At 36.4% G+C, this 11,746-nt stretch overlaps 2 protein-coding genes across 2 annotated transcripts in view; one reads left to right on the top strand and one right to left on the bottom strand.

Moving 5' to 3' along the window:
* Positions 1-1,794: 1,794 nt before the first annotated feature.
* LOC108076007 (uncharacterized) lies at positions 1,795-4,316 on the top strand. The gene is made up of 3 exons (XM_017168662.3): positions 1,795-2,017; positions 2,084-2,356; positions 3,571-4,316. The coding sequence occupies exons 1-3, from the start codon at positions 1,946-1,948 to the stop codon at positions 3,664-3,666; spliced, it is 441 nt and encodes a 146-aa protein (XP_017024151.1). The 5' UTR covers positions 1,795-1,945; the 3' UTR covers positions 3,667-4,316.
* Positions 4,317-9,842: 5,526 nt separating this feature from the next.
* Positions 9,843-11,746, bottom strand: part of Vsx2 (Visual system homeobox 2) — a 43,730-nt gene continuing 41,826 nt past the window's right edge. The window contains exons 5-6 of the mRNA XM_017168636.3: positions 10,282-10,906; positions 9,843-10,215 (exon numbers count right to left, since the gene is read on the bottom strand). Of these exons, the coding sequence (XP_017024125.2) occupies positions 9,843-10,215; positions 10,282-10,906 (998 nt within the window). The remainder of the gene's footprint in view (positions 10,216-10,281; positions 10,907-11,746) is intronic.

Here is an 11,746-nt window from a genome sequence, read left to right on the forward strand (position 1 = left end):
CTAAATACCATTTAAAAATGTATTTTAATATATTTTAGAGATACTTTCTGAAAAGAAATAATATCAAATACCATTTAAAAAATGTCTTTTAATATTTTTCTGCTATGAAATGATATCAAATACCCTTTAAAATATTATTAAATATTTTTAAAAAATACTTTCCAATATAATTTGATATCAAATCCAATCCAATTCAATATCCAAAACCCCTTTAAAGTTCCTAAAAAAAAAACTACTTAAAGAAGGGCATTCAAAGTTCACCTTTTGCCCCTCCAAATCCCAAATTGTTTGCGACTGTTTGTGAGTTAGTTTGTTTGTCAGTTTGGCCTGACGTGCGATGTGCCATGTGAATCACGCTGAAATTGCATTTGATTTGGAGGCTCGCATTTGCATTTCGAATTCAGTTTCGGTTTCGGGCGACGATTTATGTGCTTACTTACTCACAGCATTAGCCCCGATGCGATAACAATAGAGATAAACGGCGTTGATAACGGTTCAGTTCCGAAATCGAGTGGCCTGCGGTGGACTAGATTTATCAGTTGAAACCGGGAATTGAAAAGAGTGCAACATAACAATGCCACCAGCATTATGGAGCATTAATACTACAAAGATGGAAACATGAAGGCACCGTGGTTAAAGACACACTGGAGATGATGGTATTTCTGCACCTTTGCTCACCTTTCATAATAGATATATATATATTGTATCTCCAAGGGCCTCTGAGTCATATTGCATGTCACAACCCCCAAACGAGAGTTAGAGCAAGAAAAAAAGGTAACAAGGAAAAGTCACTCTCGCACCAACACGAGCCACATTCAAATTAACTTAATTAAGGCAACAGACAGGTGATGTCTGCAGGTATTTGACGTAAAACTAGGGGTTGTTTTAAATATGTTTAAGATTATAATATAAAAATATAGAATAATATATATAAAAATATATTAAAAATATATTAAAATGTATAAAAATATATTAAAAAATATTAAAAATAAATAAAAATATATTAAAAATATATAGGTATGTACATATATACCTTAGAATTTATTTAATAAATTTAGAATATATTTCTAAATCTAGCAATTATGGCATTTATTTATTATACATTATAAAATATTTAATAAAATTAACATAATTATTCCGTTTAAAAATATGCTTTTAAATAACCATATTTAGTTTTCAATTCAAAAGTGAAAAATCTGATAACAAATGACCCATGACTGGCCCCAATTTTGTGGCTGGCGTAATTTAACTCATTTCACATCCACATATGGCCCCACTGTGCCATGTGTTAAGGCGCTCTCTCTCTCTCGTTCTCTCGCCAGCACCCGCTCTCTGCCGCGCTCTCTCCCAAGGGGGCGGCCTGGGGCTAAGCACAGTGGGGTAAGGCAGGTCAAAAAGTGGAACTAATTTTACGCTAAATAAATTTAAAAAAAAATTAAGAAAATTTCTAAGATTTGGAATTATGGATGATAAAATATAATAGAATTTTTTTAAACAAACAAAAGCTAATAAATTACTATATATATATATATATATCAGTGTTTTTAAAACGAAAAACTAATTCACTTTTATGTTACTAATATTTTTGAATAATTTTTTTAATTAATATTAATCATCATTAAAAAGTTTAATAATAAACCAATTTATTTCTCACTTCTTAATAAAAAAAAATCCCCTCTAAAACTGAGTTCCCTCCCACTGTGCGGCCATAGTTGTTGCTGGCCATCGAGTGTGACGCAGCGATGATGATGGGAGCGTTCTGAGTGGCCGCCAGTTTTTTGCCTCAGTGTCGTTCTGTGCGTGCTGGCGAGCGAGCGCAATGTGAGATTGGGTCAGCGGCTGTCCGTTTTTGCCTGGTTACCTTCTTACCGCCGGACACCCCCCCGAACCCAAACAGTCAGCTGTTTGCACCTGTAGAGCTGCGGCCACACCTGAGCAAGCCAAGATGTCGGGCACCCAGGACCTCGATCGCAAGTATCTGCGCAGCATGCCGGGCCTCTGCAAGCTGGCCTGCCTGGTGAGTGTCTTTCTGATTATTCTTGCTTTGCATTTTCACATTTTCTATATTTTTTACCGGCCACAGCTCTGCAGCTTCATTGGATTCCTGTGCATTGTATGCGGGCCGGTGCGCGTGAGCAACTTCCGCGGCAGCTTCTACTTGGCGGTGGTGTCTCTGGGATTCGTGGCCACCGCCGGCCTGCTGCTGGCCCGGCTCCTGCGTCTCTGGCAGCGCCAGTTTTGCCGCTGCGATCCGACGCTCTGGTCGCTGGCAGTGCATGCCTCACTGGCATTGGCCTACTTCACGGCCTCCGGCCTCGTCCTGTCCCTGGACATTGGAGCCTACACGGCCGCGGCGGTGAGTCATGGGTGGCCTTTGCTAGGGAATGGGTTCTAGGCCTTAGGCATTCCACGTAGTCGGGATTTATGGTATTACCTTCTTGGGGGGATCAATTGTTGAGCAGGGAGATTTATATTGACATTTGAGGCATTTGTTTGGTGAGGTATTTGTTTGGCAAACTCTATTTAGATATATTCTAGAATATTTTTCGGAATTATTGGTTACCAAAAGGGTTTCCTCTTTATTTATTATATATTTTTTTTATTTTTTAAAAGCAAAAAGCCTTTTTTAGATATTTTATATAGTCATATTTAAGACCTTTATTCGCTGCTTATTGCTTACAAAATTAATAAACTTAAGAAAATCCATAAATTAGGGTTTAAACACTAAAATTTATATTGGGAACAAGCACTGCAGGGCTTATTTTATAACTTTGTGTTTTAATAAGTATAAAATATATTTTTAAATATATATATATATATATATTTTCTGATTTAAATTTAAATGATTTATTAAATAGATATAAAAAAATATCATAATATATAATTAATAACTACAAAATACTTTTTTACACTCCCATAATAATTTAAATATTTTCAATTACTTATTTACTTAATAAGTAAAAAATATTTTAAAAAAATATCCAATTAAATATTTTATAAATACCAAACATTTCTCTGTGCACTCCTCATAATAATTAAAATATTTTCAACAAATGTCATCTCTATGCTAAAATATTTATTACTCATTTAAACCATTGCAAAATGATTTTATCTTAACAAATATTTTTGTAGCTGACACACTAAACTTTGAACAGAAGCGACATTTATTATTAATCAAATACATTCCCGCCTGTATTTGTCACATTAAAAGTTGCCAAAATTGAACAAATTTCACACATAAAATGTGCCAAAAAAGGGAGCTCATAAATCTATAGATGCATTTATGAATAAATATACTATATTCAGTGAGGTTTATTATTAAAAGGGGCTTGTAGACTTCAAACGTTTGATAAATATTTAGCTTAGATTGTTTAATTTCGATGGAGAACAACAATTTGAGACTTGTGCTGATGTTTATTGAGCTCAAGTTACGAATTTGCTGCTTACCAGGCTCTGGGGAGTAGGATTCTAGCTAATTCTTTCCGCTCTGAACCTCTTAGATTCCCTCAAATTCCCTCAAATTCCCTCAAATCCCCTCTAATTCTCATTTCTCTTCTCTCTTCTTGGCAGTTCTTTGGGCTGACTGCCTTCAGCATCAATGGCCTGGAGGCCTATGGTAACTACAGACGCAGCCGCCAGCGGGATGTGGCCACCCAGACGATATAGATGCCGATTTTGGCTGCCAGATTTAACCACAGATCGCAGCTTTAAAGCAAAACTAAGTGACTACAAGCAGCTCTCTCAGTATACCAGAGAGAGCGAGAGTAGCTGAGAGAATGCTGGTATCTGAGAGAACGCTGGTATCTGCCAGAACGAGTATCTAAGTATCTGGGAGTTCAATTAACTGAGAGAGAGAGAGAGAGAGTGCTGTTCGTTGGCGTAAATATCAAAGTCTGAAAATGGGAAAATGCATAAATGTGGAAAAGCCTTTCGTTGCTGGACAGTTATGGGATGTATTATCTAATAGTCGCTAGATATAGGTCAAGAAGTGAAGGAGCTACACAGCTGGCAGAGAGCACTGAGAGCAGAGAGAGCAGAGAGAGAGAGAGTAAATGCCAAAGAGATAATTCCCATTGTATTCGGCCTCCATCTCCTCTCCCCCCCGATAACTGGTTAACAAAGCGTGAACACAAACATATATATAGTATAGATATACATCTTTTTTTTTTACTTTGGTTAAGTAACTTTGTAGCTTTAGCTATTTGTCACAAGAAAACTGCGTATTTTCGGCAAGATTTAATTTATCTAATAATTTAGTTTGTACATTGTTAAGTTTATAAATAAAAACACACAAGGTAGTTTTTTTTATATATTTCAAATAAATCGAAAAGATATACAAATGTATGTTTTATGCTTTGTTGGTGGGGGAAGTTTCAGAGACACAAATAAGCTTAATTAATTCGGAACCCTATAAAAATATCTCTAACGCTTTCATTATTTAACTTAAAATCCTGATAGTTTTTATCCTCAAGAAAAATATAACCAGAAAACCCCTTTTGTTTATTATTATTATCAAACAATTTGGCTTAAGCTCTGGGCAATAGTTGCAAACACAAATCTGGCCTGGCATCAACCTCGGAGAGACAGAGCTAACCCTTCCGGCTTCCCTGGGAGATATGGGCACTTTATACTATCCCCTCCTCACCCACCCTTCTCTCACCTTTGTCCGCCTTAAAATTGTGTATAAACAGGCATCCTGGGGAGCATAGGAAAGGCTCCCTTATCTGGTCTCTGTGCTCCCCTGTGTGTTTGTGTTACTGTTTTGGTTTGTAAGCTGTGTTGCCATTGTTGGCTTTTCAAATCTTTTCAACCCACCACCACCCACCACCCACTCACCTTGGGGTTTTTCTCTCACCTTCGACACGGACGGCCTTTTGTTGGTATTTTCTGTGCCAGGCGCCTCATTATTATTACTTTTGTTGCCAGTTTTGATGAAGTTTTCGCCCCGATTCTTGTCTATTTCTGGCACGATTTATTCATACTTTGTTGTCTGTGTGTGTGTGTGTATGTGTTTCCAGGTGTGTGTAAGCAAATTTTCAGCTTTTCCGCCAAGTACATTAAGCGGTGTAATGAAGGGCGCAATATATTCATGGATTTTATGCCCAGGAAACCTGCAAAAGAGAACATAAAAAAAATATTATATTAAAAAATATGAAGATAATGTTGAAAAAATATTATTACAAATTTTAGAAAATTATAGAAACTTAATATTTTATATTTCTAATATTATTTTTATATATTTCCTTCGAATAACTTAATTTAGAGAAGTTTTTCCAGGGAAAAGCAATTATTACCAACGACTTTACGTAGGAGAGTGTACTTGTTACATTATTATTTTTTTCTTTTTTGTACTCGTCCCTTTTGCTAAATGGCCGTTTAATTATTTCTGTGCTGGCAGGCTCTTAGCACTTTTACCCATACATAATGTGCCATAATTGTGCCCCCCTTTCGGCCAAGGTCCTTGGCCAGGCAGGTCACGTAAAGTGAAATTAATTAGTCTTGTTTGCCAGTTAGTCCCCAGCTCGGCGCTCTCCTTCGATCCTTGAGTGATTGAAATGCAATCGTGTGGACCAGGTCCTTATTGAATTTTTCTAAACATTTTCTGGACATTTTCTCAACATTTTTCCTGAACATTTTCCTTTTCGCTCAACTGGACTTCCTGCCAGCAAATGATTTATGTCAGCCGCGGCAGCTGTTGGAAAATGCCAAAAAAAAAAACATGACAAATTTTAAAGAAAACTCCCTAATAAGCTGCTTCACAGTTCAAGGGGGAAAATGGGAATATGGCAAATGGAAAATGTGAAATGAAAATGAAAAAATGCAAAGCCTAAAGAAATAAGAAATTTCCATGGCAAACCAATCATAACTTTTTCCCCGGGCCTCTCTAATTAGCTGTCGACAGATCTGCGATAAAACATCAATGAATAAAGTCCTCAAAGGCCATAATAGCCAACGGGGGCACCCGGTTCTGTGTCCGATTCGGCGGGGGCCAGATGATAGCTTTTAGCCCGAATATAATTTGCAATTAAGTGGGGGAGTGCCTGTGCCAGTGACTGTGCCTGGCTTTCCTGGAGCGGAGGGTATGCGCCGAGCGAAAAGGTGGCCCATCCTTAATTAATGAAATCATTTTCAAATCAAACGCGCATTTAATCAAAGTCAGGCCGCAGTTAGTCGTGCAATTTATCTGGCTTGCTGCAGGCACTGAGAGAAAAATTTCAAAAATAAACGGGTAACATTGTTTTTTGGGACAAATAAAATTCTAAAAAAATAAAATCTAATTTAAAAAAAAAATCTGCATTATTTTATTGAACGTCAAAGATCACTTAAAATATGAGAACATTTTTAAAATTTAAAAAAAGGGAAAAATTTTTTTTTTTTTGGACAAACTAAATTCTAAAAAAATCATTACTCTGCCCAACAGAATGTTTTTTTAATTTTAAATATTTAAAAACAAATCTGGATACTTAATTTAATACCAAAAATCAATTGCAATTTGAGAAACATTTTCCAAAAATAAAACAAAAATGGGTATCATTTTTTTTTTTGGGACAAATAAAATTCTAAAAAAATCATAACTCGGCCAAAAAAAAAAGAATTTAAAATATATAGAAAATAATTATGGATAAATCTAATGAAATATCACGGAAAAGGTCTTTGGGAAATACATTTTTATACCCTTGCAGGGTATTATAATTTCAGTCAGAAGTTTGCAACGCAGTGAAAAAAATCAGATTTTATAATACAAAATAATATTTTTTTAAGTGAAGGAGTCATTTCCGACCCCATAAACCATATATATTCTTGATCAGCATTAAAATGCGAATCGTTTAAGCCATGTTTGAGGGAAATCAAATTTTGAGCCATTTTTGCGGAATGTGATAAGGGGTTACATCATTAAAATTTGCAAAAATGGCGAAAAATTTTGATTTCTTAAAATTTTAAATTTGGTATGCAGTTTTTTTAAATTAATAAAAACTAACACAAAACTGCTTTCCGAATCGAAATTAATGCATTTTTGGCATAGTTATGATATATTTTAATTGTTACTTTGGCTGGCCAAAGTTAGCTTTCTTTCTTGTTTAATCTATTTTTAAATATATTTTTAAAAAGCTAAATTTTTGTAGTTTTAGCGGCTTTTGATTTTATTAAAACATAATATTTTAAATATAAATATTTTAAATATAAATTTTAAATATTAATATAACAACTGATCTTCCTTTGAATAACTTTTTATATACCAGAAAAAACTCCTCTATCTCTATATTATTTTTTTAAATTAAAAAATAAAATCACACACATTATTCGCACCAATTAAATCTACTTTTCTCTCAGTGCCTTTGTTGGCATTCCCATCCAATCCACTTCCACTTCATTCCAATCCATTCAGCCAGCGGTGGCAGTGGTTCCCGGCTCGGTCCCGGTTCCGGACGCGGTTCCCAAAACGTTGCGGTGGCCAAATGACGCGTTGAAATGCGGGCCTACGCCCGCTCCTTAACCCCCTGCTGCCCACTTAACCCACCCTGGGCCCGGACCGCAGCTATGCAAACGTTTCGGGATGCTAATGCGGCCAAAATAAATGATGGCATGAAGGCATCTTTGGCCATTTACTCGGCCGCCTTCATCTTTCATCGGTTGTTGCTGTTATTTTTTTGGGTGTTTTCCCCCTGTTTTTCCCCTTGTTGCTGCTGCCTGGCTTTTACTTTTAATTTTCGGCATCCGCATTTTATCTTCGGAGCCTGTAATTGTCGCACATCCTTTGTCCTTCCCCTTTCCCCCTTGGCGGCTAATTTGGAGCGGAATGGAAAACAATGGGGATGCCAGTTCGCATTTTCTCCATTTTTGTTGCCATTTAAAAATCGAAATTAATTTATTAAGAAAAAGTCTCTAGGCGTCGCAAGTCCTTTCAGCCGTTAAAAAGGAAATAACTGAGGAATTTTCTTTAATAATTCAATAAGTGGTGAGAAATCGAAGAGGGATTTTCTTCAGTTGGGACTTAAATCTTAGGGATTACTGGTTTTATTTAAATATATATTTTTAAATATTTAATTATTTATTAAATATTATAGATCATTTATGGTATTATTTTAATATATATTTTGGATTCCTTTTTATCAGTTGATTTAACTTTGAACAGATGCAACACGCTTGTGTGCACAGATGTTTGAATGTACATTCACACCCATTTATAACAATTAAAATTAAATAAACAAGCTGATTAAAGCCAAATAATGGCTTTTATATTAGATTCGTGGAATAATAAAAAGAGTTTAAAAGCTTAAAAATATTATAACCAAGTGAAAAATAATTAATTTCAATTTTGCTAATAGTATATAAAATCCAGAAATTGCCTTATATATTTTTGGGCAAAAAACTAATTTTTAAAAATTTATAACTACGAGAAAAAAAGCTTTAAATTCAATTCTAATTCCCCGAAGACCGTAACTGGCGAACGAAGATTATATAAAATTTAATATATTTAAAACATCATTTTAAATATATTATATTTTGTTTTATTTAAAATAAGCGCTTACTTTTAGATCCATGCTCCTAAAAATTTAGAAAGTTTTCCTAAATAATGTAGAATATTCATATAAAAATAAAAGAATATAATATATAAATATTAAAAATAAAATTATAATATATATAAATATTTACTAAAAATAAAGAGAAATATTAAAAATGCATAAAAATTACATTACAAGTTACATTTATTTGCTAAAATAAATTCTAATTATTTGAATTTGTTGCCTTGGTTCAATATTAAAATTAATAATTATTAATAATAATTAAAAAAAATCAAAAATATTGATTGAAAATGTCTCTCATCAATTGGCACTGAAGGTCTAGAAATCAAATTCGACGACCAATCAGCTTCCTTCAGAGATTTAATCTTTCCTTTCGTAGTTTTTAGCACACTTATTGCCAAAGAAATGAGACAAAAGCGCGTGGCGAACGGAAATTGAATAATGAAATTTATGTAGAAATATTATTTTAAAGAATTTTTAGGGGGATTCGAACTCGCGTTGCAAAACTCTGTGCCTGACAGACAACTTAACCCACTGAACCACACCCGCCCTCTGTGCGAACTGCTTGTATTCGAGTGTATACACTACCTTATCGACATTAAACGGTTATGGATGCACTGCTTGTACAGTTTTCACAAGAGAACTGCTTTGCCTGCTTGCTATAAATAGTAAATAGCGCCTCCTATATCACGGATTTTGGTTTTGTATAACAATTTTGTATAACAATTTCTGCAAAAAAGAAAGTAAAGAAAAGAAAGTAAATTATTAATGTATAACAATTTCTGTAAAAAAGAAAGTAAAGAAAAGAAAGTACTGTTATATTCATGGCAAAATCCTAACAGGTGGCGTCACGCTCAAGTAAAAATCTGTAAAATCTAAATTCTGTAAAATATAAAATCCTTTAAGGTTTAAAATTTTATAAAAATTACAAAAATAAGCTGAAACATTAAATAAAATATATTAAAAATAAATGTAATAATTAAGGTTTAAAATTCTATACAAATTACAAAAATAAGTTTAAAAAAAATAAATAAAAAATATTAAATTACAAAAATAAGATTAAAACATTAAATAACAAATATTTAATTACAAAAATAAGCTTAAAACCTTACATAAAATATATTAAAAATATTAAATATATATTTTGAAGTGAGTATATTTATTAAAAATATTACGTTTCAGTTTTTTATACAGCTAAAATAAACTTAGGCGTATATATATCTTTAAAATATTCGATTACAGACAATGCACTGGGCTTAGGGCTAGTAAAAAAAAGGTTGTGGCTTTTTTGGTTTGGTTTTTGGGGTGTTTTCCAACTCAGATTTCCTCGCACTTCTTCAGGGCTCCTACTCCTCCTACTCCTCCTCCTCCTCCGCTGCTGCTGCCTCCACCTCCTCCCCCTGTGAGCTCCATCTTGATGTTGAGGTGGGGATTGGGTAGGGTGTGCGGTATCTGGCTGTTGTTGTTGTTGTTGTGCTCCTCATGGAGCTTGAGCATATCACTGGGCATCACATGGGCCTGGGACTGGGCCTGCATTTGAACCTGCACCTGAGCCTGGGCCTGAGCCTGGGCCTGAGCCTGGGCCTGAGCCTGGGCAAAGCTTCGCACCTGCAAAAAGAGACCGCCGTTGTTCAGAAGGCGAGCCTGATGCTCCTGCGCCTTGGCCCTCAAGCAGGCAATGGAGTTGTTCCTGTGACAAATTATATTTTATATTTTATATTTTTACATTTTATTATTTCTCCAACTAAAAACCCACCTAAAAGCATCCGGATCGTGCTCCATGAGTGCAGCAGCCAGGTGATGTGTCACCTGTTGTTGCTGCTGCTGCGTTTGCTGGTGCTGCTGCTGCTGCTGTTGCTGTTGCTGCTGATGTTGCTGTTGGGCGGCTGCAGCTGCTGCCGCTGCCACTGCCGTGTTCATAATCAAATGAAAATCCTTGCTAGAGGCCGCTGCCCCAGCACCCGCTGCATTGGCCGCATCAAGCAGGGGATGATAGCTGGGCGGGGGCGGGCCTCCTCCTCCATAGAGATGCTGCTGCTGCTGCAGTTGCAGTGACTGCTGCTGCTGCGGCGAGGGGGAGCTTAGCTCAATGTGGGGACTACCCGAGCTGCCCGAATTGGTGGTCACGCCAGTGGGCGTTGTGGTGGCTGTGGGCGGGGCCGAGGTCGAGGCCGAGGCGGAGGCGGAGGTGGTGCAGCTGCTGGGCGCTGGACTCACCACGTTCAGGGATTCGGTGGAGGAGCTCAGGGCACGTGAATGGTTTAGAGATCGCGATAGATCCTCGGAATGGGCAGACTTGGAGCCAGCCGAGTCCTCATGGTCGCTAACACCCGAATCGTCCTTGAGCGCCGACTGGGCCTCAATCGATTTGCGGTGCATGCCTGCGGGGGGGTAGGAAAATGTATAATTTAAGGGGAAATTAGTAAAGTTTTTAAGGAAATTTTTAATATTTTAGGGTAAAGAGTTTGCTTGGGAAAATCCTTGAAATCCTCACAATTATAAACGAAAAATCAGGTCAATTATTAACTGTCCAGGGAAGATTATTCCCCCTTCCTCTCTGGTGTTAATCATATCCCACTGCCCCATCAATTGCCAACTAATTTGACATATCGACTTAATTAAAAACTGCCAGGATTAACTATGGCCAAGTCCTTACCCCTCCCCCCCACAGCTAAGGCTACTTGGGAATTTTAAACCAGCAAGGAATTCCGCCAAGCAGAAGCACCCCCTTCAAGGCCACCGCACAATGGGAATAGATAAGCGATAAATGTCAAATAAAACGGGAATTCATTGGGAACTCGACTGCTCAACACCCCAGTCGTGTGCATTTTGCATTTATTAAGCGATTATTAACAAATAAAAGGAAGCCACCACCACGGCACTTGTTCCGTTAATCCGCAAAGTCATTCCCGGGAAATGTGCGCAACATATGACAGGACAGCCCTGGAAAAGCGTCGTTCGACATGCCCGCCAAATATGCTCACAATTTTCCCTTTCCATCCCCCACTTTTCCTATAGAGAATATATCCCTATATCGTTTTATAATCCCCGAACTGGTGTCCTTTGTGTGGCTCGAAATTTAATTATACGCTCCTTCGAAGTTTGCAGATATTTCACACAGAACGGGAAATGGGATAGGAAGATCCTGGCTAGCCTTTGTTGAGTTTTAAATATATACTCTTTAAAATATAATTAAAATTATAATTTAAAATGGAAGAATT

The sequence above is a fragment of the Drosophila kikkawai genome, chromosome X, assembly GCF_030179895.1.
Source record: "Drosophila kikkawai strain 14028-0561.14 chromosome X, DkikHiC1v2, whole genome shotgun sequence".
NCBI classification, from domain to species: domain Eukaryota; kingdom Metazoa; phylum Arthropoda; class Insecta; order Diptera; family Drosophilidae; genus Drosophila; species Drosophila kikkawai.

Bases quoted from the DNA above. Each gene is read 5' to 3' on its own strand.
- LOC108076007 (XM_017168662.3), top strand. From the start codon at position 1,946: ATGTCGGGCACCCAGGACCTCGATCGCAAGTATCTGCGCAGCATGCCG. The intron at 2,018-2,083 runs GTGAGTGTCTTT...TACCGGCCACAG, and splicing joins TCTGCAAGCTGGCCTGCCTG to CTCTGCAGCTTCATTGGATT. The intron at 2,357-3,570 runs GTGAGTCATGGG...TCTTCTTGGCAG, and splicing joins GAGCCTACACGGCCGCGGCG to TTCTTTGGGCTGACTGCCTT.